General features: G+C 43.2%; 1 protein-coding gene across 2 annotated transcripts in view; it reads left to right on the top strand.

The window, feature by feature from the left end:
• The first annotated feature begins 301 nt into the window (after positions 1 to 301).
• Positions 302 to 26,442, top strand: part of ep300b (E1A binding protein p300 b) — a 31,659-nt gene continuing 5,518 nt past the window's right edge. Inside the window, exons 1-28 of one of the 2 annotated variants that reach the window (XM_063471416.1) lie at positions 302 to 2,450; positions 4,057 to 4,655; positions 5,739 to 5,918; positions 7,931 to 8,243; positions 8,684 to 8,797; positions 8,947 to 9,189; positions 10,017 to 10,122; positions 10,219 to 10,347; positions 10,483 to 10,600; positions 10,715 to 10,898; positions 11,117 to 11,194; positions 11,823 to 11,902; positions 12,039 to 12,197; positions 12,303 to 12,809; positions 13,090 to 13,329; positions 13,434 to 13,614; positions 14,171 to 14,289; positions 16,200 to 16,439; positions 17,419 to 17,507; positions 18,580 to 18,690; positions 19,651 to 19,707; positions 19,858 to 19,935; positions 20,421 to 20,488; positions 23,541 to 23,691; positions 25,007 to 25,267; positions 25,378 to 25,543; positions 25,771 to 25,938; positions 26,048 to 26,209. In XM_063471416.1, the coding sequence (XP_063327486.1) occupies positions 2,357 to 2,450; positions 4,057 to 4,655; positions 5,739 to 5,918; positions 7,931 to 8,243; positions 8,684 to 8,797; positions 8,947 to 9,189; positions 10,017 to 10,122; positions 10,219 to 10,347; positions 10,483 to 10,600; positions 10,715 to 10,898; positions 11,117 to 11,194; positions 11,823 to 11,902; positions 12,039 to 12,197; positions 12,303 to 12,809; positions 13,090 to 13,329; positions 13,434 to 13,614; positions 14,171 to 14,289; positions 16,200 to 16,439; positions 17,419 to 17,507; positions 18,580 to 18,690; positions 19,651 to 19,707; positions 19,858 to 19,935; positions 20,421 to 20,488; positions 23,541 to 23,691; positions 25,007 to 25,267; positions 25,378 to 25,543; positions 25,771 to 25,938; positions 26,048 to 26,209 (4,995 nt within the window). In that variant the 5' untranslated portion in view covers positions 302 to 2,356. The remainder of the gene's footprint in view (positions 2,451 to 4,056; positions 4,656 to 5,738; positions 5,919 to 7,930; positions 8,244 to 8,683; positions 8,798 to 8,946; positions 9,190 to 10,016; positions 10,123 to 10,218; positions 10,348 to 10,482; positions 10,601 to 10,714; positions 10,899 to 11,116; positions 11,195 to 11,822; positions 11,903 to 12,038; positions 12,198 to 12,302; positions 12,810 to 13,089; positions 13,330 to 13,433; positions 13,615 to 14,170; positions 14,290 to 16,199; positions 16,440 to 17,418; positions 17,508 to 18,579; positions 18,691 to 19,650; positions 19,708 to 19,857; positions 19,936 to 20,420; positions 20,489 to 23,540; positions 23,692 to 25,006; positions 25,268 to 25,377; positions 25,544 to 25,770; positions 25,939 to 26,047; positions 26,210 to 26,442) is intronic. The other variant, XM_063471418.1, reaches the window with a different exon arrangement.

Raw genomic sequence — 26,442 nt, 5'->3', positions numbered from 1 at the left:
GCCCCTATATGGCCACCAAAAAATTCTGGACGCACCCCTGTTTAAAAACTGTACTTTGTCAAATAAGTCGCTCTCCACTTTCGCTGTAGTGAAAGCCGCTGTATTTGACTGAGATAAAAGTGGCGCGCCACTGTCCCCTGCAGATTGAAATCGGCAAAAATCCTCAGAAAAAAGGAAAAAAAATGAGAAAAAAAGAGCCCAGAACCGGTTTCCGGACACTCCCGAACATTTACGAAGACAGCCTCTTCTTCCCGTCGTCGCGCGCTCCCTCCTCCCCCCTTTCACGCCTAATGTTGCTGTACCTCAAACCCTCCCCCCGTATCAGAGGAGTAGAAACAACAAGCCGCCATTTTGTTTGTGCGGACAGACCGTCAGAAACAGGAGGAGATAACCGAGAGAAGGAGCGACTCCGCGACCCACGACAGCCGCTCCGGGAACCGCCGGGGGACGAAAGAGTGCCTGAATTCTGTCCGTGCTATCCGGGGAGAGAAAGCATCACGAAAACCGATAAGACGTCAGTGGAGGGAAAACCGAGTCGGTGACATATATATGTGTATATGTATGCATGAGAAGGAAATACTCCGAAAAAATCCAAGGAAGGGGGTGTTTGCGGAGCGGAGACGGGGAGGAGAGGCGGAAGAGGACTGTGTCTCATAACGAGGGGGGAAAAACCTGCCAAAAAAAGAGAGGAGGGAAAACATCAACATGAAAAATCATAATGTGTCCGTCGCGGAGGAAGGAGAGAGCCCGCATAGACAATTATATAAATAAATTGCTGCCGGGCAGAAGAGAGAGGTGGAAAGAAAGACGGGTTTAAAGAGAAGGGGGGGAAAAATTGCCAGGATCAACGCGGAGGGGGGGCATTCACCATCACAAAGAGTCAATGAGAGGATTTTGTCAGCCAAAAATATTTCAAGGAGGAGGGGGTGTCAACATTATTGTGCCGATCTGAAGCTTTCCGCTTCCGAAATAGCCGTCAGATTTTGATCAATTTTTCTCCAGTCGCCGATGATTCTCTGCTTTTGCTTCAGAGCTTTTCTTTCTTTTTTTCCTCCTCCACGCGTGGCCAAGACATCCTTAAAAGCGGCGATATTTGTGATTTAATCTGAGGTTTTTTTCTCTCAAGTGTTTTTTAAAAAACCAGGAGAGGAACCTCTTGTGGAGCACAAGATAAGTAACCCAACAGACCGTCCTCTGCAAGAGAGGAAAAAAACTGATTGGATCAATCTGACTGCCCGCTGATTGGCAATTTGCGCTGTGATCGTCCTCGGGAAGTGTACGGAGAGATAAAGTGTGCATGTGGGGAGATTGCACAAGAACTGTGATTTTTTTTCTTCTTTTTTTGGTTTTGAAGATCTTCTGTTTGCAGCCGTGCTGACTGCAAGACATCTCGCGCAAGCGGGTTGCAACAACCACTACGTGCAATACGAGTCCTGTTCTTTCTGACTACAGTGCCTTTTGCATGGTCAAACACTTAAGTGCACAAACAAGTCGGCATGTACATGCAGAACACAACGAATGCTATCATTGGGTTATATGTAGTGAGACATATACAGCCGCGATAGACTTATTTTTTACCCGAGAAACCGTAAGCCCGGCGTGTCGTTCTCTCTGTGCAGCTGACTAATTTCTTCAGCTACTTTAAAGCTGGTGCAGGCTGTTTGTAGTGCAGCTTTAACCGTGTCCACTGCCTTGTTTTACTTCTGAGGGAAATCAGTGGCACTGAGAGAGGTCCGATCAGAGAGGAGGAGAGAAATCTGTTGCATGAGAGAGCTTGGCTCCTGGAGTTAACACAGGAGACTGAAAGAAAGGAGGAAAAAAACAACTCCTGGCTTCTGTTTGCTGGATCGCAGTTGTCTTTTTTGTGCCCTGACAAATTGCTCTCCACCCCCCCCACCGGGCTTGGAGCGATTCGGATTTGAAACGGAGATTTTCTCCGCCGACTATGCCGGGCAGGACTGAGTACAGCCCGGAGGACAGATCTTGGGACGGGTTTTGTGTCGCAGAAGAGGCTACATGAGGTTGTCAGAGGGCCGCACGCTTGCCTTTTTTGCCGACTCCACCTTCCCACCTCCGCCGCCTCCTCCTCCTGCTGCTGCTGCTCAAATCTGTGAAGAAACAAAATCTCCGACTGGGGAGGGGGACTGATATCTGCAGAGAGGAATAAAAACGAGAGGGGAGAACTGAAAGAACTCAACACTGCTGTGCCTCTTTCCCCTACCGTCCCCCCCGAGCGGTGGGGGAACGATCAGAAAGGTTTCTTAAAAGGACTGGGAGACGCAAATAAAGGGGGTGGGGGATTGCATTTGCTCTCCGTGGATCTAAAGCGTTTTATTTTTAATTCTTCCAAAAAAATATGGCCGATAATGTTCTGGAGTCCGGCCCGCCTTCAGCCAAGAGGCCCAAGCTGTCCTCTCCTGCTCTCTCGGTGTCTGCCAGTGATGGAAATGGTAAATATTTGGCATGCATTATTAAGGCTGGATAAAATATAAACCAGCTTCACTGTGAGGTGTGTGTAAATTGCCGGTCAGTTTTCGGAGTCCCTGCAGAGTTGCATTAGTTGCTTTGACTGACATGCTCAAAAGTTGCTGCTTGCGAACAGCAACATGTTGTTGTCTTGGGGAGTTTGTTTGTTTATTTTTTAAAGTCTTAATCCGAGACTTTTTGGCCGCTAATTGGGGAACACGGTAATAGTTGTGACGGCAGGAACAACTTTTCCAGCACTTGTGTTTTGATGCGTTAGCCTCAACAGGCTAGCTAGCAGCAACTATTAGGGTCCACCTCCAAACAATGGAAGAGGCGAGTCAGCCCGGTTTGCTTCAAGTTGTAGAGGTAGTTTTGAATTGAGTAATTTGTAGAATTAAAGTGCCGACACATTAAGCACCAGGCTTCTTGGATATCCCGATAAAAACTAGAGAAAGATAGGGTTTTTCCGAGGCAGCTTTAAGAGAAAGTGAGGGTAGCCGAGCAGCTAGCTAGTAGCTAGGCAGATAAACCCACCAGACCGGCTCAACTGAACCCTGCATCTGGTTAGCAAAGACAAAAACCTCAATGAAACAAGTCTTTTTGAGTATCAGTCGATAACCAGTGACTCTGGAGAGAGAAATACCGTTTGCGGTATGATTATTGTGTCTTTAGCGCTAAGCATACTGGGTTTTTAATAAACTATTGTTATATACAAGCTAGCTATTGTTCGACTTGAATAAGTTAGGCAGAGCGTCCTTGTCCCGCAGAAGTTACAGCTTTGTTAATTTTCTCACTGCTGCCGGGTTTAAACGAAACAGTAAGCAAGCCACAGACTTTGACATGTCTTCTTTGGTGCCCTTTGTTCAGAGGCCTTTTTCCTTTTAGCTTTTTGGTCGTACTATCAGAGCCCATTCTGGTTCTCTGTCCCCATTGTTTGGCTACACGGCGACGCTGCGCCGCACTTGGTGCAGCTCACTTTTCAAATATAATAACAACAAAGCGTGTCGCAGGCAGGGCAGCTGGACGTGTATCACCTCGTATGTGAAGTTGGATCTGTTAGTGCAAAGACATTCATGCGAGGCGCAGTGAAATCTTTGGAAGTATTTGATCCAAAAAGTGAGAAGTCATTATGGGAATTTCAAGTTTAGTGAGGTGCCAACATCTCATAAACTACCATAAAAATGTAGGTAATGCTCTTGTCACTTTTAAATGAAAGGTCTACTTAAAAACAGATTATGATTTTAATGTGCCTCCTGTTGCAGTAGATATGACTTCCTGCACGTCTCTGCAGTTTGTTCCCCTGAACCATAGAACTGCAGTTCAAATTCACACACCTTCCAAGGTGCTGCACTGTTTACCTCTGCGGCTTCTCGCCTTGTCCCGACTCCATGTGTGGCATCCCACAAACCACAAACTGGGGCTCTGGGGAGAGGTCCAGGCTGTGAGAGGCAGCTAGTTCTGGTCTTGTTTCCTGCCTATACACTCTAATAGTTGATTATTTAAAAACAAAACAAAACACAAAAACCCTGTTAATGAAATCTTCTAGTTTTCTGGCTGGTAATAATTCTGTTTTTCCTCCTGTATGCCTAGATTTCGGTTCACTCTTTGAACTGGAGCATGACCTCCCAGATGAGCTCATCAGTTCTTCGGAATTGGGATTGACTAACGGAGGGGATGCCAGTCAACTCCACAGCAGCCTCGGAGGGGTCGGAGGAGGAGGAGGTGGTCAGGATGCAGCTGCAAAACACCAGCAGCTGTCTGAGCTCCTGCGCGCAGTAGCAGCACCACAGCAGGGTGGCCCCACTTCTAATAGCACGCCATCTGGGGCATCCATGGGGATGATGGGGGGTGTCAGCGTTGCCCCTGGAGGACCTCAAGGCATGCCTCCCCAGAGCCAGCCGCAGCAAGCTGGATTAATGCAGCAGGTCGGAATGGTTGGAGCGCACAATCGGGCAGCAGCTATGGTGGGAGCCCAGAAGGGCAATGGTGGACAGCAGCCTCAGCAGGGGCTGATGGGGGGCCAGGTTGTTAATGGCTCACCTAGAATGGGCTACCCCGGCAGTGCTGGCATGGGAAACAACAGTAATCTTTTGCCAGATGGCCTACAACATCAGCAGCAAGGCGGTCAGCAAATGGGAGCCGGGAGTCAGGCAGGGATGAGACCACAGCAGCCTGGAGCACTGAACAAGGTAGGCAGACTCAAAGCAGGTCTCATTTGTGTTTAAAATACTATTTTTCAAAGAGATTGAACTGGTCAGACTGTCAGGTTAAACAGTTTATGGCATGCTTTTAGTCTTATTTTTTGTAAAGTAACAGCTTTAAAATAAGTTATCTTAAAGTATTTGGGATGTACCTGTAAGAGTTCAATTCCTCACATGGATATAAAATATGAAAGTTTGAAATTACTGCTGAAGCCTGGAGGTATATGTCTGATAAGAGCATGGAAAGCTGTAGGCAGACGAAGCTGTGCACTTGCCACTCGGGTAAAACTACTCATCTCCAGCACAGGTGCAGATAGAAATGCGGTTACATGTTGGATGTACAGCTGCATCACAGTTTACTCTGTGGTATCGATGGTTAACCCATTTGCTGGTGACTTGTTAGCCACATGATGATTGTGATTTTTATTCTAGAGGTGTAAAGACGTTATCGGAAAAGACGGTTAAATGGTTTTAAACAAGGATTACTTCTTTGCGTTAGTTTGCATCTCTGGGACTTTTTCTCAAGAGTAACAGACCTGCAACTTTGTTTCTTTTATTACTTTGACTGTCTCTTATGTGCGCAAAGGAAATCGCACTGTTAAACCCAGTAAATTGCTTTATTTTCTCTCTGAGCTTGTAAGTAGGGATCAGCAGTTCAATTAGACACTTACACATGGCAGCAGGTTACCACCCACCTCACAGTGCTGGTACTAAAGGCTCACTCTCACTGAAGTTTAGGCCGTGATTTGCTGCTGTGATAAGAGAATAGTTTGGCCAGATGCTAAAGACCATCGCTGATACTGAAATTGTTTTCCAAGTCGAAGAGGTGGCAATAAATCATGTCTGTGTCGTTAGTTTATTGTGGAGAGGGAGGTGAAGTACAGTAACCAGACAGTCATGTTATTTAAAAGGTGACTGAATGTGTTGATTGTCTGGTTATAGTACATGTTGTGAAAAGTAAAGTAACCTTTTAAACTGTTTATTATCACACTTTTTTCTTACATTGTCTTGTCTCCTCCTCCCCCTCTTTTCATTTTAAACCCCCTCACCCTTTTCTCCACCGCTCTCCAGATGAATATGATGGCCAACGCGGGCCCCTATGGCGGTCCGTACGGCCAGACCGCTGGCCAGGGGGTGCCTGGAGCAGGGCTGGGCCCACAGCTCCAGAATAAAGCAGGCCTCCCCAGCAATATGGCTGCCCAGTTTAGCATGGAGAAGAAGACACCAGCGGGTCAAGGCATGCCTGGGATGGTAGGATTTGTTGGTTTTTCTTCTCTTTAAAACTCTGTAGCCCATATAGGAGCCTTTTGGCCCTTACTGCAAATTAAACACACATTTTAACTCTGAATGATTCAAAGTAAAACCAAATATTAAATGAGATTCAGATTGGAAGAAAAAGTGTTGAGGGTATTTCACAGTCATCCTTACTGTATTAAATATATCCTTTGAAAGCCCTGAAAACCAACTATCGTTGCCTCCGGCGCTTTTTTCCCTCCAGTATTGACAACTGGCAAATGTGTGGAGGTGGAAAAGTAGACGCCAGAGAGCCTAAACTTTTTACCTTATTCTTTACAGAATTGCTTCAGTAACTTTACATTGCTATATATGATTACACAGCTTTTGAGTTTTGCCATTTGCAACACATCCTGTCAGAGGCGATTAGATGATGTGTCTTATAAACTAGATCACAGTTTGAGAGACAGATGGGAATTTGTTTTATTTTGTGCCTTTAATTACTCAGAAAGGCAGTGTCCAGATGAGCATTTTTTTTTTTTTTTTTGTTTCAAATATTGGCCTTTCATTGGTAGTCGTACAAGAAGTCTTTTACTCCCTTCCAGACAGTGTAGCAGCTGAGATGACATTGACACAGAGCCTTGCTGACACATAATAATAATAATAATAATAATAATAATAATAATTTTTAAAAACTTGCATGACTCGACCTGAAATGATTTTATTTATTTATTTATTTCCCCCCAAAACTTTCCCTTATCCCCATCGTAGTACAGCTCGGGGTTTCCGTCACAGTTTTCAGGTACCTTTTAAAACGTCTGCTGATAATGACAAATTTGCTCAAGACTGCTGATTTCCGGCTGCACATTTCCAGGGTTCGTGTAAAAGTCCTCTCTGTTAAAATTTTTTTTCGTTTTAAGTTGTCTACAAACCACGCTGAACAAATAATTAACACCATCTGTCATACTCCCTGACAGAGTTGCATTTATTAAGTCAGTGCAAGAAATATACTGCAAGTTAGTGCAGCTAAGCTGTGATTTTTATGTGCTGGGCTCTTCCAAAGAAAACTGACACGTCACTGGGGAGAGGGGGTTTAAAAGTTTTGAATGTCATTTTTTTCCCATTTTTGTTGGTGCGTTGTCAGACTGGGATGGGGTCATATTTCTGACTCGATCTCAGCACCCAGTCTCCACACTTGGCTTCAGTCAGCTTGTAGGTCTCATTGATGACTTCCAGTTTTTTTTTGGTTTGTCATTACCTCTTTAGAAAAGATGGGCTGCCTCTGCTAAATAACTGTGTCCCGTGTTATCTTAATGAACACAGTTGTGGTGGAGGGAGTTTTTGGTAAATAAGTAGCTCAGATCACCTTTATAATAATCCCACCTATCTCACAGAGATGAATCATCATAAAGATCAACCAAAAGCCTCAGGAGTGTAGTGTCAGATTGCAGTGACTCACTGCAGGTTGTTAACTCGGTCTGTGTGTTTGAGTGTAAGAGCTGCCCCCAATTTTTGAGTTCATTCACATTTCCAATTAAATGAGCAGGTGGATGTTCTGCACTGATCATCATTAGCCAAGAGAGATGATCAGAAGTCAGCTGGGCACTGTCACCTGCTCTGTTGCGGTTACATTACAGAGTTATTTATTATGCTGTATACCATTTGGCTCTAATTAAAAACTGGCCTTTTTTGTGCTTTTCAGCAGGCTCGTTCGTGCTTTAGATTCTTCTGCTGTTTTTAATTATTAAATAGCTGAAAGCATTATTCAGAAGTAGACTTTTTCTCATTTCTTCCCATATTAGTTTACTGATTGTTGAATCAAGTACTTGATCTTACCGAGTGTATTAAACTTCTGAAACTTATGGCAAAAACTGCAGTTTCAAAGATCCATGCTCCAATACTTCTTGCAGCATGGATCTTTAGCTGCTAGTTGCTCAGCTGTTATAAGATTGATTACTGAAAGTGATCATTTTGTGGTGGATAATTCTTTCTAATGTGGCCTGTGCCTCTTTTCTACTCTCCATCCTAAGACGACTCCTCAGCAGCAGCAGCAGCCTGGACCAGTTGGCGGTGTGTCGGTCAGCGGGGCAGCAGCAGCAGTGGGAGGGGTGCAGGTTGGACTCAATGCTGTGGGGGCGGGACCCGGCGCCACACCTCCTACTGCAGACCCCGAGAAGCGGAAGCTGATTCAACAGCAGTTGGTCCTTTTGCTGCACGCGCACAAATGCCAGCGGAGGGAGCAGGCCAACGGAGAGGTACGACAGTGCAACCTGCCTCACTGTCGCACCATGAAGAACGTGCTGAACCACATGACTCATTGCCAGCTTGGCAAGTCCTGCCAGGGTGAGTCTGCTGAATTACACCGATAGCTAGTTTATAGGGTGTGTGGTTTATCTCATAAACACGATGCTGTCATGCATCTGCAACACTTTTTTCCCCTTCTCTTGTTCTTTTACATATTTTCTTTTAATCCCTGTTGGTTTGCCTCCCAGTTTCTCTCTATCAGGATGAGTTATTTTCTCTTCAGCTGGCTGTTTTACTGTAATTCCTCTCCTTGTCTCACCGAGTCTCCATCTGGACGTAGTTTTGTTTTACTGAGTGACTCATATAATAAGTTATTACCTTTTGGCTCTTATTTTGCTTTTTTGTTCATCCTTGTCATGTTAATCATCTCTTGCCTTCACTCTCTCACCGTTTCCCTCCACTTGCTCTCCCATCTTTTTTACTCTTCATCTTTTATTTCCTTTTCTAAAACATTTCCTCACCCTTGTCTTCTCCTCCAGTGGCGCACTGTGCCTCATCCAGACAGATCATTTCTCATTGGAAGAACTGCACACGACACGACTGTCCCGTCTGTCTGCCACTGAAAAATGCTGGGGACAAGAGGAATCAGCAGCGTGAGTCCTTCTCAATCTTTGGCTGTATCTGCACATTAATTCCTTAATTAATTATTATTTCTAATTTAAACAATAAAGTGCGTTGCAGTGGGATAGAATTCACGATACTCATCTCTCGTTTCCTCTGTTTCTTTCTCCTGTTGCCACAGCTCTGGGCAACAGTGCTGGGGTGGGTTTAGTGAACTCCTTAGGTTCAGGTGTGGCAGGAGGACAGTCCAACGCACCGAACCTGAACCCTCCCAACCAGATCGACCCCAGCTCCATAGAGAGAGCCTATGCTGCACTGGGCCTCACTTACCAGGGCAACCAGATGCCACAGCAGCCGTCGCAGGCCAGCGTGCCAAACCAGGGGCTGCAGGGACAGCCCGGGATTAGGACTGTAAACAGCATGGGTTAGTATATAGAAACCTGCTAGGAATATGATGTCCTTAACCTTTGGGGAACAACTTAAGCAGTCCTGTAATGTTTAAGCAGAGCTTTTCGGAAACTTTGAATGAGCTGTTTAAAGTTGTTCAGAGCTTCTCATCAGTTGCTGGCGCTGCATCAGGTGTTATGAAAGAGGCCTAAACATGTAACTTTACAAGTCTTTGGTGAATGCTGAGTGTTCTTTAGTTCCTCCTTAATCTTTTACAGCTCTCCACTGAAGTTTAATTTACATTTCAGTGATGCTGAATGCAACAGTCTATGCTAACATCGTTTGTATTTCTTCCCCACCTATATTCACACTGTACTTAACAATCCAGACCCAAGTACACTTCAGTTTGTCTGGACATCTCGGCTCCACTCACTCACTCACTCACTCACTCACATACATGCTTTCAAAGAGTGTTTTTTTTTTTGTTAGAGCACAATGTGATTTTTGTGGCTCAAGCTGAGACGTTTTTATAAACGGTGAGAAACGGTCTTTTCACATGCCTTAAAGGTTTTCTAATTATTTAACAGTGATTTCCATGGTGCCAGCTGTCATTGTAAAAGCGTGACATTTTTATGCTTTGGCGTGGTTAGCGATCACACCAGATGCGTACCATATATGGGTCCAACTGAACCGTGTAGTGGGATCGGTACGCAGTGATCACACTAGTCAGACCAACCTGGCTTTATCAGACAAATGTGATAGGGCACGATATAGACAGTGTAGTGTGAGTACACTCTAAAATCTAAGGTAAACACTAGTCTACTTCCTATTTTCTATTCTAATTCCAAAACCCTCTCTTTCCAGGGGGAAACTCTATGGGAGTGAACGGTGGAGTTGGGGTGCAGACCTCCAACCAGCATTCCTCGCTACTGCCAGATGCCATGTTGCACAACTGTATGACCGCACAGAGGTCAGACTGCCTTTCATTGGCCACATCTATTTACTACTTTTTCATTCGGGTTGCACTGGCTGAGATCTTAACTAACTCATCTGTCATTTCTCTCAGTCTGATGAATGATAGTGTGGGGAGCCTTGGTTCCTTGCCCACAGCTACTTCACCTTCCGCTGGAGGCATGAGAAAGTCTTGGCATGAAGACATCACACAAGACCTCCGCAACCACCTTGTCCACAAGCTGTGAGTCTGTCGTGTCCTGCAAACGTTCCAACAGAACAGAGGCAATGAAATGAATAAACAAGTTATTTCCAACAGTCGGTGTAAACGTAATTGTAGATGCACATTTTTCCTATTCGTGTGTGTGTATCTGAGCAGTGTGCAGGCCATCTTCCCCACTCCTGACCCAGCTGCACTGAAGGACCGGCGGATGGATAATCTGGTGGCTTACGCTCGAAAAGTAGAGGGGGATATGTATGAGTCAGCCAACAGCAGGGTAAGAATCCAGTGTGACTATTAGTTGGCAGATATAGAAAAAATAACTTTACATACATTAGTGTTATGTGCTGTGATTTTATCCTGTAAAATCCGCTTGCTGCGACTCTTCTAGGCGGAGTACTACCACCTGCTGGCAGAGAAGATCTACAAAATCCAAAAAGAGCTGGAAGAGAAGAGAAGGACACGGCTCCAGAAGCAGGGCATCATGCCTGGCCAGCCTGGCATACCCTCTGCGGGCCTCCCACAGGGGCCTCCTGGCATGGGACAACCTCCCATGCCCCCGGGGCAACCACCTAGTGAGTAAACATTATGTTATTACCTCAGTCAGACACTCGTCTACAAATACTGCTGGCATACAAATAATCAAACTGATTGCCACCCGTCACATCTTTGCCTGGTACAAGATACAAAACACAAAATTGCCTTCTCAAAAATGAAATGTAGTCCAGAGGCAAAGGTGTAATTTTGAAGTAGAAAAGGAGCTCACTTTGATTCCTCGTTATTGCTCTGTCAGATGGGCCTCACGTTGATCCATCCATGGTCAGACCAGCCGGCCCCAGTCAGATGGTCAACAGGATGCAGAATCCAGCAGGTACACCTCAAACAAGTATAAATGACTTAAAATCAATGGTTTCTTGAGTAAATGTCATATACTGTTTTTATTTTAGACAGGAGTTCTAGACCAGTATTTAAAAAAATTTAGAAACCAGGAAGTAGATATGGCTTTTCCCCATTGTGGAAATGTTTAGCAGAGAGCTACATTAGAGGGTTGGTTCACCCAAATTATGTGCAGATATTTATTTCTTTCTCTCTGCTGCCATCCCAAATCATCAGAGGTGAGCCGAATTTTGTTTGTGGTTTTCATTTTTGCCATTTTTTTTTGCCAGCAGTTTATGTTAAATCTTAAAAGCTACAGACTTTGCTTAACATTTTTGTTAATTCAAACTTTCTACCAAAAAAAATGTCCTTATATAAACTGCTGATAATCTATATTATTAATATGGTTATCACTCTAATCTTTGTGAACCAAGGCTTAAACATCTTCAGAAAAAGTTTGAGCCAAATTTAAATGAGATTACACGTTGCCACGACCAGGAAATACTTACTCTTTATATCACTTTCTTTAATATGTCTGCATAATCCAAACAGTGCAAGTTACAGCAATGCCCAGTGAAAAGTGTTTTCACATGCCTCGATTTTGTCCTGATTCTTTTTTTTAGGAATGAACCAGTTTGGTCAGATGGGTGGGATGCAGTCGATGGGTCAGAGGTCGACGCCTCCTCTAGCTCCGCTGAACCAGGTTGGCATCACTGTTGCATTCTCTTTCATTACTTTGGGTTCATATGAATATCATTTATTGACTCATGTGCTGTGAAAAGCTCTAACTGCAGTAGAAGAGGTTACATGAGACTTTACGTGACTTGTTTTGTTTCCAGATGGGTATGGGAACAACGAGGATGAGTCAGCCTAACGCCACACCGTTACAGAACCAGTACCTCCCTCCAGGCCAGTTTCCTGGGTCCAGTCCAGGACTTGGTCCTGGTGCTGGTGCCGTTGGTATGAATCAGTCAGGAACACAGAATGCTGTGCATGCGGTAAGGATTGAGTTGAAGAGTGACATTATTTTGTAACAAGTTTGTAATGATAAAGTTTCAAAGAGGATGACTAAACATTATCCTGTGTCCTACTCTCTGCATCAGAACCAGATGTCAACACCGCCATCCCACCCAGCCAGCAGCCCCGCTCCCCAGTCCGCCCCTTCTGTTCCAGGCTCCGGAGCCCCCGTAGGCTCTATGGGGTCTGTGAATGCTGGTGGCACTGGGTCTCTGCCTAACCTGCCTCCATCCTCCAACCAGTCCAACGCTTTCCCTCATTGTCCGCCTATGCGAACAAACTCCCCGTCACCAGCACGCAGCTTAACACCTCAACCCCATCAGACGCCCCCGAGGTTACCTGGTTGTCAGACCCCGCAGCCGCAGACCCCCAGCACACCCCAGCTGCCCCATCCCCAGCACCCTCAGCAGCAGCAACAGCAAGCCTCGCAGCAGCAGCCGCAGCCATCAGTGCACACGATGAACTCTGAGAAAGCTAATCACCTTCAACAGCAGACACTTGGGGACACGACCTCCTCGGGCCCTCAAACAAATCAGGCTTCTTCAGTGCTGAATCAGAATGCCCACGTGCCATCACAGCAGCCACAGACCCCGGTGAGCAAATTAGTCTTTCTTTATTTTGTCTGCTCTTACTCCACCTTCTTTCCCTAAGACTAAGTTTTGTGAGCCTTTCGTTTTGAATTGTGTGGTACGCTTGGTTCCCTATCTGACTCTCTTATTTTTTTTGTACTCACAGGAAATATGGGAAAAAAATCATCATGTTTAGTTTTAGCAGATGACTGTGTAAACCCAACATAACATGGCACGTGTCCCGTTTGTGATTTCTAACTTGCCTTTTCTAAACCTCACTCCATCTCTGCCTGATCTGCCTCAGCTATCTGCGAAGCCTTCTCTGACAGCAGATGGTCAGGTTTGCTCTCCAGCATCAGTCACCAGCAGCACTGATCCCACCTCTCAGCTCGCTCCAGCCAAAGGCCCTGCTCCCAGCCAGGAAGATGTGAAAATGGAGGTGAAGAAACAAGAAGAGGATGACGAAGGAGCCGATGCTCAAGGAGACGGCAAGGGGAAGATGGGAAAGGGTCAAGCTGATGTGAAGATGGAGGAGAAACCAGAGGTGAGGCTCTTCAAAATGAACTTCCTGATGTTTTATTTTAGTCTTCTTTTAGTCTTCATTCTGATAAAGAAATTTGTTAACTGACACACAAACCTTTCTCTCAGATAAAGAAAGAGAAGCCATCAGGAGACGGGTGTAAAGGAGAGCCCATGGACACGTCTTCATCTTGTGTGTCATCGTCAGTAGCAACAAGTGAAGACAAGAAGCCAGAAGTGAAGAAAGAGGAAGGGTCAGGGTCAGCAGCCACCAACAGCTCCCCAGCTAACACTCAGAGCAAGAAGAAAAGTAAGCGTCCACTGTTGTCTTTGTTAGTGATTTAACAGCTGTAGCATCTCCACAGTGACAGCTGTGTAACCACAAACTGTGACTCATGTGAAGCACTGTCATAGAGAAATAAGTCGAAATCACATGAATCTACTCAAGGAGAAAGATCAACTTCTGTAAACTTTATCATTGTTTCTGACAGTGCTGGCCTGTGAATGTGAAGTAGCGAAGGCTGTCGTAGCTTATTAACAGTGTTGTTCATCATACCGCAGAATAATATGGAAAACATTGCATTATGTATGAGTGGTAGGCTCACACAAGCTGTTGCTTATGCCTGCACCCATTATTCCTGAATTATAGTGGTTCTGTTCTTTTCCCCCTTTTTAGGAAATATTGCCCCCCCCCCCAAATCAGACAGAAAGAAAACGAACAATGAATAAATTAAAGAATAAAAACACAGAGCTGGAAATGAGCACAAGACGTCCTCTTTTAATAATGCAGTTGGGGGGCGGGGGCGTTACTGACCGCTCCCTGATCCACTCCCTGATCCACTCCCTGACTGATTCTCCTTTTCCAGTTTTTAAGCCCGAGGAGCTGCGTCAGGCTCTGATGCCCACCCTGGAATCTCTGTACCGGCAGGACCCGGAGTCCCTTCCCTTCCGTCAGCCGGTGGACCCCCAGTTACTGGGAATACCCGTACGTATTCGAACTAGTAACAAAACTAACCTGGTAAGGGACTGCACTGGCTGCCATTTTGCTTCAACTCCTCTCAAAATTTAGCTTATTTTTGTTTTCTTTTCTTCCATCTTAAATATTTTTGTCATACTTTTCGTATTTTTTTTTCCACACTTTAATTTTACTTTGTACTCCTACCTCAATGTTTTTGTTGTTGTTTCCCCCCCCCCACTGCATGTCATATGTTTACGTGTTTGTATTTGTATGCTACTTTTTGCCATTTGTAAATGAAAGCAGTGGCTCTTATGAATGCAAATTTAATATGAAACAACATCAAAAGGTATTAACAGCTGAAATATATTTTAACTCCATATTTAAAAACTTCATAATATAAGAAAAAAAAACGGCTGAAAGAATATTACATATACCTAAAAATAAAGACTTTGTACGGGATACACTCTGGATGATTTGCAGTTCACGAGCCAGTCGCTTTCATTTATGTATTTTAATTTGTTGCCATTTGACATCAAGTTTTAAAGTTGCATTGCTTCAAAAAAATTTTTTTTTAAATATATCATTATCATTATCATCATCATCATCATCATCATCATCATCATCGTGGTAGTGTCCCATTGCTAGCTTTCTAGTTCAGTTCCTCACCAGTAGTAGTGTAACGGTGTTCAGGTGGGCAGTGTGTAGAGGTGGGAGACCTTCAGTGGGTCCAATTTGGAGGGAAGACTACTTGATAAGATTCAGGATGCTTTTACTCTGAATCAGAGCAACTGTGTCTGTCCTCCCACTGCAAATATGAACATTAATAAACAGCAGTGATTAGCAAGCCTCAGGCTGTTGGCTCACATCTCCTTCTGGAGCACCCACATTCAAGGGATGTAACTTTCTGCTGCTGAATAACCATTCAGCTGTTTTTTTGGGGAATGTAACTTACAATAGGTTGGATTAATAAAAAACAAAATGAAGCACATTGCTGTGATATATATTCGGCCCTGTAATAGAAATTAGGCACTGCTTGTTTGTTTTTATCAGGTTTTTTTTCCTCTTGTGAGTGTTTTCACTCAGAGCCGATGGACCTCCTTTCTTGTTGGTTCCTTTCTTCTGACAGTCCTCTGCCTCTTTTTCAAACTGTGCTTTAGTTTGAGGAGAAGCAGAATGCCTAAGACAGGAAAAGAAAAACAACCCAGAGAGTCGTCCCTCCTCTCACACTCACTCGCTTCACCTCAGCCCTGTTGATTTTAACTCAGCCAACATATTGCCGCTCGTGCTGCTAGCGTAGCTGACGCCGACCACTCGGCTGCTAGAAACAGTTTATCTCTGTCTGCCTTGTTGCTTTTGCCGCTGCTCTGTTCTTCTTGGTTTTGCACCCTGATCACAACCCAGAGACTCATTTTCCCCCCGGCTGTGTGGCAAAATGAGCCGACATACTTCCCAAAGCAAATTGATAAATAATAATTTCGCAGTCACATTACTGGGTGTCATTTGCATTATGTTTACATGTCATCTTTAGGTAGTGTTTAAATGGGTGTATGAGCTGACAGCACAGACAGGGACTTGACTTTTAAAGTAGGGTGCAAAGCAGAGAGCTGGAGGGCAGAAGTTGTCATGTCTCTCTGTTTGCACGCGAACCTTCTTCTCTACAGCGCTCAACAACATTGTCCCCCTGCACCCTCTTCTCTCCCTACTCTGGTCCCGCCTGGTTGACTGCGACGCCATCATCGCACCTTCACGTGACGACCACGACGACGATGACCTTGATCATACTCTTCTTCCCCATCTCTCAAACTCTTCCCTTGGGTGATCAAACCCTCCCACGTCTTGCTGCTCTTTCCTCTCTCCCTGCTTCTAAATCTTTCTCAACTACCTGAACTTTACATTGACCTGCCATTCTTACCTGGACGGCGTCCCTTCCAAACCAGGACTATTTTGACATCGTGAAGAACCCCATGGACCTGTCGACCATCAAGCGGAAGCTGGACACGGGGCAGTACCAGGAGCCGTGGCAGTATATAGAGGACATCTGGTTGATGTTCAACAACGCCTGGCTGTACAACCGCAAGACCTCCCGCGTCTACAAGTACTGCTCCAAGCTGGCCGAGGTGTTCGAGTCGGAGATTGATCCCGTCATGCAGGGCCTGGGGTACTGCTGTGGGAGGAAGGTGAGGCAGAACCATGTTTTTTATCGTTCCTGTGTGTCTGCAGATGTAGACTAATAAGTGAAAAACTTGATCTACCATTTCTGCAAATCAAACCTGCTGAACAGAACCTTTTTTGTTTTGAATCTAGTTGAGTTTCAGGTAGTTTACAGAGTGGGTTTTCTTATTTCAGTTTGGTTTTTGTTGTTTGAAAATGTTGCATTTTAGTTTTTATTAGGTTCAGTGTTAACTTTAGTCTTTTTAATGATTACTATATGGAGAGCATATGTCAGAGGCAGGTATTGCAATAAAAACACAACTTTTTGAAAGCAGTTGACTCCCAGTCTCAGTAAACACATACTTGTTTTTTTAACCAAACTATCAGATACTAAAACTAAAGATTTTTCCTGCATTTTAATTTTAGTTTTTGAAGTTCACAAAATCATTTCAGTTAGTTTTATTTTATTTAAAGTCTAGTTTTTATAGTTATTTTGGTTAACTAAAATGTTTTTTTTTCACATCTTAATATTAGTTTTACTTTAGTTTTAGTTAATTATAATAACCTTAGTTGTCACCACTCAGACAAATCCTCCACATCACTGCGTGGATTAGGATATAGGATTAGAAGAAGCTGAAAAGGGAGCAAAGAAATGTAATGTGTTAACCAAACATTGTGTGTTTTTTGTCTGACAGACTCAAAATGGGACCATACTTTGCTAAATGAATGTGTATTATTGAAGAAGAATGTAAACTAATATGTGTTTACTAAGGTCATAAATCAGGTGAGCAGTAGGGCTGTTTTCCCATAGACTTCTAAACAACCAGATTTAGTTTTGAATTCAGATAAGTTGTCCCCTGGTTGCCATTGGAGACAAAGACCCTGGAGTCCATCTTTTTTTTTTTTACAGTCTGTGACTTAATGTAAACCTGGTACATCTAGTGTTAGTGTGTGTTTTTAAACATTTATTCATATGAGATTTCTTTTTGTCTCCTCTAATTGCAGTTTGAGTTTTCCCCCCAAACGCTATGCTGCTATGGAAAACAGTTATGCACCATCCAACGTGACGCTGCTTATTTTAGCTACCAGAACAGGTAAGGGCTGTCGGCAGAACTTAGTTCTCATTTATTTTTTTATTTTTTTGCTATGACAATGCAGACAGTGAGATCACCTCGTATGTGTCGTGTTGTATTCCTCACACTGATATTTCCTACAGCATAGCATCAATCAGTCAGTTCAATCACAGATGAGTTTTAATTTGGCTTCAAATGGTTACCCTGGCACCATCTCCATACTTCACCACTTTAATTTCCATGTTGTTGTCATTCATAAAGTGGGCTCCTGTCTTCCTGCACAGTTCCTCTTTTTTTAAATTTGTTGCACCACTGTTCTCACAACCAAGTTGATTTCACATTTTCTAAAATGTACCGTCATGAGCAGAGTGGGAGGTGGTGGTGGTGGTGTCATGCTCGTCACCAGAAGAAAGGTTCCCACTTTATAAATGACCAGAAAGGATGATGGGTCTCTGTTGCTTTACCATTTAATAATTTATTTTTTTCCTCATCCACCTTTTCATGTATGGAGACTCCTCACTCCCTTCCTCCTCCACAGCTCCTAGTGGTCTCTCATGTTGCTGTAATGTTGTTGTTGTTGTTTATCACTGAATGTCTGATGCTAATCTTTGCTTTGCCTTGGCTCTCTGTCCTCTGTTGGTTGTTGTTCACATCCTTCTCCTTCCATGCTCCTCGACCCCTCCTCCCTCTGTCCCTCCCTTCATCGTCTCCGTCTGATCTGTAACGTTTTATTTCACGCTTTTTTTTTTTTTTTTTTTTTTTTTTAATATTCATTTTGACCTCCCTTTCCCCATCTCCCTCCTCCCTTTTCCCTTCCCTTCTCCTCCCCCTCTCTCCCTCCTTGTGTTTTTTAACGCTTGTGATGTCTGCATTGGCCTGCTTTGGTGTGACCAATCATCCACTCCGAAATTTACGCGCAAAATCAAAACACCCGCCCACACAAAAACCCTGCATCACGATTGGCTGCCGGCGACGACCTACCTTGCCCTCTGCCTCCTCCTGTGTGTCCACCCCCTGGCCTGTCCTGCCCTGATTGGCGGCTGCTTCTTCGTGCCCTCTCTGTGATTGGCTGTGCTGATGACGAACGGTGTAGTTCACCAAAATATGGGCTTCTTGCTGACAGGTATCACTTCTGTGAGAAGTGTTTCAACGAAATCCAAGGCGAGAGTGTCTCCCTGGGGGATGACCCCTCCCAGCCTCAGACGTGAGTACCATCACATTGTCTCCTTCATGCAACGCACAACACAAGACAGCTTGCTACATCTCAGAGGTCCTTGTGTAATGCTTGAAACCCACTCCTTTTCTTTAGGCTCTCAAATATATTTGTGAATTTATTGAAAACTAATTGGAAACTTTATTTAGTTTTTGTTTTTTTTAAGAAGAAATGCTTCTGTCCTCCTGAGTGTTTGTTTTGTTTTTAGTTCCTCAAGCTGCTTTTTCTTAATTAATGTTACTGTTGTAAAAGCATTGTATTTTTATTAGTGGCGCCACACTGTAGTGATTCACTCATTTGCTTAACACACATAAGATTCCAGTTCAAGATCAGGAGGACTTCTGGTGTAAAATCTGCTGAAAGAAGCTTCACTTCTTTCATTTTTATAATTTAAGTCTTTGTGTTTCTCTTAGGTGTGGATTTGTTGCTCGTCTGTATTTGATATCACTGTAACATAATTGTCCTGGAGCTTTCTGTTAGCCAAAATGAGAACCAATGCCACACACTTATCACACATGATAGTAAATTGAGCTCAGCCTGGGCAAAACATTCGCTAAGTGGCGTCTTGCAGCTTAGGAAACAGGCTGCAGATTTTACTGATCAAATGAATAATGGAATAATCAGTCACAAAGTTCTAGTCCTGATATTTATTGACCCAGTTGTTAAATGAGCAAGAAAATGGTCCAGATAATTAACAGTGAGTCCTGTAGGATTAAACAGTGTTGAGCTGCACAGGATTAGTTTGTGGTGGCTCTGTGGGTTAGAAGAGCTTCCTATTATTGCTTTGTCTTCCATGACAGATGATCAGGATGAGAGCATGTAGAGGGGAAGTGTTGAGGCAGTGGGCACATTTTGAATTTGTTGCAAACGTTTCCAAATGAAGGAAACGCAGCCTGCAGTCTGCAGAGGGCTGAGTTGATTATAGCTGGTTCTTTTTGATTTTTCCCACAGCTCCATCAACAAAGACCAGTTCCAGCGGAAGAAGAACGACACGCTTGACCCCGAGCTGTATGTAGCCCTTCTTCACTCATTTGAGAGCCATTATTGTGTTAAAAGTTCTCGAGGAATCAAGCGGGTTATTTCCTCGGATGTGATGTTTTCACTGTACTAACTTTTGAACGTCTGTCTTTTGTCTCCTTGCGCTCTCTCCGTGCTCAGACTTGTGGAATGTATCGACTGCGGCCGTAAAATGCACCAGATCTGCGTCCTCCATAACGAAACCATATGGCCGTCAGGGTGAGCCAGCTATCACAGACACACACGCGAACACACACGCTCTCTGCACAGTGCATTGCGTGACTGGGTCTGGAATATAATCTCTATTCTTTTTTTCTTTTTCTTTTTTAAACTAAAATCACTTAATGTGCCCAACTACAAATGTTGGGTCTGACATTCACTTTTCCAGCTGCTGCTGCTAAAAATAGGTTTTAAATCTCAAACGCTACATCGGGGTGGGGGTGTCAAAAATGCCTGACAGCGTGGCGGCAGTCCCGTAGCAAAGAGACTCATTCCTCCAAGATTGATCTCCCTACATGTGTGGTCTGTTTTTAATTGAGAGATGTGAGTGATTTCCCACTCATTAGAGTTGTTTAAAGAAAGGAGGACTAGCATGAAAGGCCGAGTCATGTCTTGATTAGAGCCGCTTTGTCACTGTCACTGCTGATTATTGTGACAGAGCTGATGGTAACCTCCAAATCTAACCGTTGACTTTTCATTTCCAGATTTGTTTGTGACAGCTGTCTCAAAAAGGCCAATAAGACACGGAAAGAAAACAAATACGCCGCCAAAAGTAAGTGGAATAAAGCTGGGCTGCTTAGTCCTTACAGCTCTGCTTCTCTTCTTCGCCCTACCCACATATTTTTAATAAAGCACCTGTTTGAGAGAGGCAACTAATCAAAAGAAAATTGGCTTGGACAATTATTTTGATCAGTGCTGAGATTGTGATTATGTGTCAGGATTAGTCATTGATTTTTAAATATTTATTGTAGTGACAAATGTTTTTATTGCACTGTCACATAAACATAACACTGCGTTCACACTGTTATAACACTGGTGTGCTACATTCCTGCTTATGTACAAATCTTCTCTTCACATGAATTCAATGCCTTTCTTAGAAGATAAATGAAAAATGTATATAATTTAAAAAATTTACCAAAACTTGCCACAGAATAAAATCAATGTTGACTGTCTTTATGTTTACATTATGCTACATCACTGTTAAACAATCTTGATAAATTAATCTAGACAAATAAGGTTTGTGTCACCGGCAGTAAGGATGGATTTACTTCCACTAATATATGTTTCAAGCGCAAGCATGAATAAAACCTTCAGTACATTTTTTTTTTTTTTTTTTTTTTCATCTGTCGTGAAATATTGTGATATAATTTCAAGGCAATATCAGCCACCCTCTACTTCCTCATTTAAAGTGTGACCTAGGGATGAGGGGCAAAAAATTAGACTGACCGACCAGTCTAAAACTAGGAAACACAGTTAAAATCTAAAATAACAAAACAATAAATCATCAACCCATTTTATCCCAATTATGTGAAGTTGAGTCTCGGGGGCAAGGAGGGCCAGACCTCGTTTTTGCCAGCCACCTCCTCCTGCTTATCTGGGGAATCACCAAGGCATTCCCAGGCCAGCCAAGAGGGAGATTGTGTCCTGGGTCTCCCCCAGGGGGGCCTGCTCTCAGTAGGACATCCCTAACCTGAACACCTTACCTAAGAGGCAACTGCGTTAGCTGGCTCCTTTCGATGTAGAGGAGCAGCGGCTCTACTTTGAGCCCCTCCTGAATGACTGAACTCCTCACCCTATGCTAGGGAAGAGCCCATCCACCCTTTGGAGAAAGCTTATTTCCGCCGCTTGTGTCCACAATTTCATTATTTTTTCCTTTAAAAGAAAAACGATAATAGTGTTAACAAAAAGATCAGGCTGAGATTAAAAGCACAAAAGTAGCCAAAGTAGTATTTTCCCTGGACATTGAGGCAACAGTAACTAAAGTAACCTAACCTTGAAAATCTGTCTGGGTTGTTGTATCTTTGATTTTTTTTAGCTGCTTAAAGCCCTCACTTCGAAGCATGTAACCGCATCAGTGATTTCTATCCACTGTATGCTCTTCCTGTCATGTGGAGTGCAGCTCACAAGTGCTCCAGCGGTGCTCGGCAGGCTCTTTTGTTCACATCTGGGTTGCACATCAGCAGCTGTTAGTGTCTCCTCCTTCGTAGCCTGGTTATACTCGAAGGTGTGGTTTTTGCCTCAAGTGGTTAAACAAGTTTGTTTTCACCTTCAGCAGGAACACGTTTCTTGTATATTTTGAAAAGCACTGCACTTCAGATGTTTTTGAGGCAGTGTCCTTTATATCTACTTAGTCATCATCTGACACAGCTTTTAGGAATGCTCAGGATCATCTAATTGTTGCAGGCACTAGGGAGTGTAAATCTATGGCATTGTCATAGCAATAATATGACCTTTTTTATGTCTTTATACCAGTATTATCGCAGACAGTATGATAGTGCAATTTATTTATTTACACTTTTAAATACCCATTTCTGCTATTCTGTTCAGTATTACCCCCCTGCTATACACTGTAGGATAAATGAGGATTATTTTGAACTGTAAATCGTGCAAAGTTACTCTAATGGTGTTGTTTTGTCACCAGCAGACTCAGAAAAACGGTAAAGAAAGCTGGCAACAAGGTTAGGAGTAATAACACACTGGATCATTAGTCTGTGTGTATCAGAAAGTAGAGAGTATCCTGCTGTGTAGGGATGTTCATGCTGAACATAGCCTAAGGATATTGTGACACGTGGCTGTTTTTTGTTTTTTAATGTGGATTTGGATTTTACTCAGAAAACTATGCCTGGTTAGCATTAGTCATCCATGCTGAAAGAAGGGATTCCTCAGTTTTTTTATAAGTACATTTAACTTAGAAATGCCATACTATACATAAACTTGAGTTTCCCTTCATTTCTTTACACTTTGCTTTCCAATGATCCAGACTGTCCTGACTTTAGTTTTTTGTGTTTTAGTGGTCTTGAGCAGCAGTTTCTTCATCTTTCAAAGTTTTCGGACATTGGCTGCATTTTCAGTCCAGTCCTTGCATCTCACCTTTTTCAAGTCCAGTTCGATCGGGTAGTCTTTTGAAATGAAATTTGCCTCCCATCAGTTCTAGCAATGCGCTTTCTTCTGATGCTTTGTAGCGCTGATGTGTGCATCAGTGTAATCGGTATACCAGGAAATCGTGCATCAACAAAAGTTCCCCTTAGCTTGGAATTCAAAGTGGGATTAAATGTGTTATTTTTTTTTATGCATTATATTTTCAAATTCATTGCAATTAATGCGTTAAATTCCCACCCCTACTTTAAACACTTTGTTACTAGCAGCCTGTCACAAAAACACATTGTTTGTTCCCTTTTCTTTAGTTTAATCTATGAAAATGCCATCGGTAACACAGTTTGGCAGACATAAAATGGTGTTTTTGCACCAGTGAGGTGATTCATTGAGATATCTCCCATATCTCTGCGGGGTGTGCAGTGTGTGCTTTAAAAACCTGAGGAAACTGAACAAATGGAGGACAAAAGATTAGATTGATTGTACTGGAGTGAGACTGATGAAATGATGTGTTGTATGGAGGTCTATTTCCTGGATACAAGGTAGTAGGTATTTATTTATTAATGGAGGTTTTCAATGAAGGAAGTCAGACAAAGGCTCTGTCCCACAGCTGCTGCCAGTTTTTCACAAATAAAGAAAGTAAAATACTTGTTCACCAAAAACGACAGTGTGAGAATAGTGGTACCTCTCAGCTCTGTTATTTGGTCACACCTGTTTCTCTGTTTCCGCAGGGCTTCCTCAAACCAAGTTGGGGAACTTTTTAGAAACGCGCGTGAACGACTACATCAAGCGGCAAAACCATCCCGAGTCTGGAGAGGTCACCATTCGTGTGGTCCATGTCTCAGACAAGGTGGTTGAAGTCAAGCCGGGAATGAAGTCCAGGTAAACAGTTAAATTTCACTGCTGCTGCAGGTTTTTGGGGAACATAATTACTGATTAGAGGTGGGAATCCCATGGAAACTCCTAATTTCTATGGGAGGAGTTATTAAGCTGTGATTTTTGGTAGGTGAAAGTTTTGAGGTGCTACATATTATTACATGTATTAATAATAATAATCATTTTGTGCATAAAAAAAAATTTAATTGAAAGGTAAAAAGTTAAGATCATGTTTGTCATTTGTGCAGGAACAATGAAAAATTATTTAACAACTCTAAATCAGTTTAGTTAAATAAAGCCCAAAAATGTAACAATATTTGACTATGGAAGAAAAGTGTGCATAATAGTCGGTGGAGTGGTATAGAGACTAATAGAAGTGGAGAATGGATCATCATTTCTTCATTCAGGAGTTGTTGGGGCTGATATTTTGTCTCAGCGCTAATCACCTCTAAATCACTGCAAATTTAGCAGCTGATGGAAGGAGTCTTGCTCAGGAGCATCTGTGAGTGTGAGAAAACACTGATCCCTGTTCTACATAGAGTTAGAGCAGATTTATCAGCGTGGCAGATATATCGGTGGATATTGATACTGATATGTTATTGGTATTATTCTTTATATCAGTGTTTGTAATGGTCAATGAATGAAAATTAAAGTAAAAAACATAGGAGAGAAATATCCTAAACAAGGTTATGAGATGTAGTGTTGTGTATATTGTCCTCTAGGGGGCACTCTGCACCTTCCCTGTTAATATCATTTGTTTGAAACCCGATAAACGCTCAAAACAGTATTTTAAACTGCATTGTCATACTATCTTAGTAGGAATTAATTAAGAAAAACTACAGATAACAAATGTTGGGTAAATCTGTGTCTGCTTTGTGTGTCTGAAATGAATAAAAAAACATCAGCTAATATATCAGTTTTAAATTACCAAATATTCTGTATCTGTCGGCCTCTGCATGCAAGTATGTATGAATCAGTGAGAAGAATACCTCCCTACGTTTCACAGCGAAGAGGCAAATCATTATGAGATTATCGAAGGGGGAAGATGAGAGGTGACTCAGCAGTGAGTGAGGAGATTAAAGATTAAAACAAGTGTCCAGCAAGTCGAGAATGAGGAAAGCTGCAATCTGAATTTATTTCAGTGATTTAACATCCAACCCCTTTGGCTTTGACAATTTTGTCCTAACCAGATTTTAGCTCACTCGGTAAAAGCGCTGCATGGCTGTAGTCTGTGTTCACACGTCCCACAGTCAAGTTTCTTCATTTGCTGATAAATGTTTGACACCAGTTTTCTTCACCTATTTATTTTGTTCCCCGTCAGGTTTGTGGACAACGGAGAGATGGCCGAGTCTTTCCCGTACAGGATGAAAGCCCTGTTTGCATTCGAGGACATTGACGGAGTGGACGTTTGCTTTTTCGGCATGCACGTTCAAGAGTACGGCTCAGATTGCCCTCCTCCCAATCAAAGGCGAGTGTACATTTCCTACCTGGACAGCGTGCACTTCTTCAAACCTCGACACCTCAGGACTGCAGTCTATCACGAGATCCTGCTGGGCTACCTGGAGTATGTCAAAAGGCTGGGGTAAGACAGGAGCTTAGAGTTTCTTTGTGTTACATTTGCTGTTTCTGAATGCTTTTAGTTGCATGAAAAGCTCAGTTTTATATAAAAGGCTCCTTGTCTCCCTGTCTCAGGTTTACAACAGGGCATATCTGGGCCTGTCCTCCTAGTGAAGGGGATGACTACATCTTCCACTGTCACCCACCGGACCAGAAGATCCCCAAGCCTAAACGCTTGCAGGAATGGTACAAGAAGATGCTGGACAAGGCTGTGTCTGAGCGCGTAGTCCATGATTACAAGGTGAGACAGTTTAGCCCTAATTCTCATGCTCTGCGTCTGGTTGTCCCCGATTCTTTGAGCAAACGAGTCCATTTACAAGCTGTTCTTGTAGGTACTCTGGTAGTTTCATGTGGCTTCTTACAGTTTCCATCGCCCTGGACTGTCTTTAAAATAGTTTTCTTGCATGCTTTGTGTGACCCTCTAAAACCTCTGACATTAACAGCATTAACTCCTCGTCATCCCTTTAGGACATTTTCAAGCAGGCAACAGAAGACCGACTGACCAGTGCCAAGGAGCTGCCATACTTTGAGGGCGACTTCTGGCCTAACGTCCTGGAGGAGAGCATCAAGGAACTGGAACAGGAGGAAGAGGAGAGGAAGAGGGAGGAGAACAGCACCTCTAATGAGAGCACAGATGTGAGTGGAACAAGGTCCTCAACAAGGGAATCGTCAGTTTAAGGCTCATTTTTGTCACAATATATATTGGCAGTGTCCTCTTGCTTAATTGACATTTAAACATTCACAGGTCACTAAAGGAGACAGCAAGAATGCCAAAAAGAAGAACAATAAAAAGACGAGCAAGAACAAGAGCAGCTTGAGCCGAGCCAATAAGAAAAAACCAGGGATGCCCAACGTTTCCAATGACCTTTCCCAGAAACTTTACGCCACAATGGAGAAACATAAAGAGGTATGCAAGTGTAATTTAGTCATAGCTGCTGCTGCTGCTTACTCTCTTACTCGACACTGCAGCATATTTATACCACTATCAGCCATCAAACTGATTTGTGGAGCAGTTCTGATATTACTTACTTTGTACGGCTGCATTAAAATACAGTCCGTGTGTTTAGTGCAACCTCAAAGATGCCTTTTGGCAACACAACCACTAACAAGAAAGTCACCTTGTTTCATGGCCTGTATACA

This window comes from Pelmatolapia mariae, linkage group LG4 (assembly GCF_036321145.2).
Source record: "Pelmatolapia mariae isolate MD_Pm_ZW linkage group LG4, Pm_UMD_F_2, whole genome shotgun sequence".
Taxonomy (NCBI): domain Eukaryota; kingdom Metazoa; phylum Chordata; class Actinopteri; order Cichliformes; family Cichlidae; genus Pelmatolapia; species Pelmatolapia mariae.
Note: the sequence above shows the minus strand (reverse complement) of the source record. Positions and strands in the feature narration are given on the sequence as shown.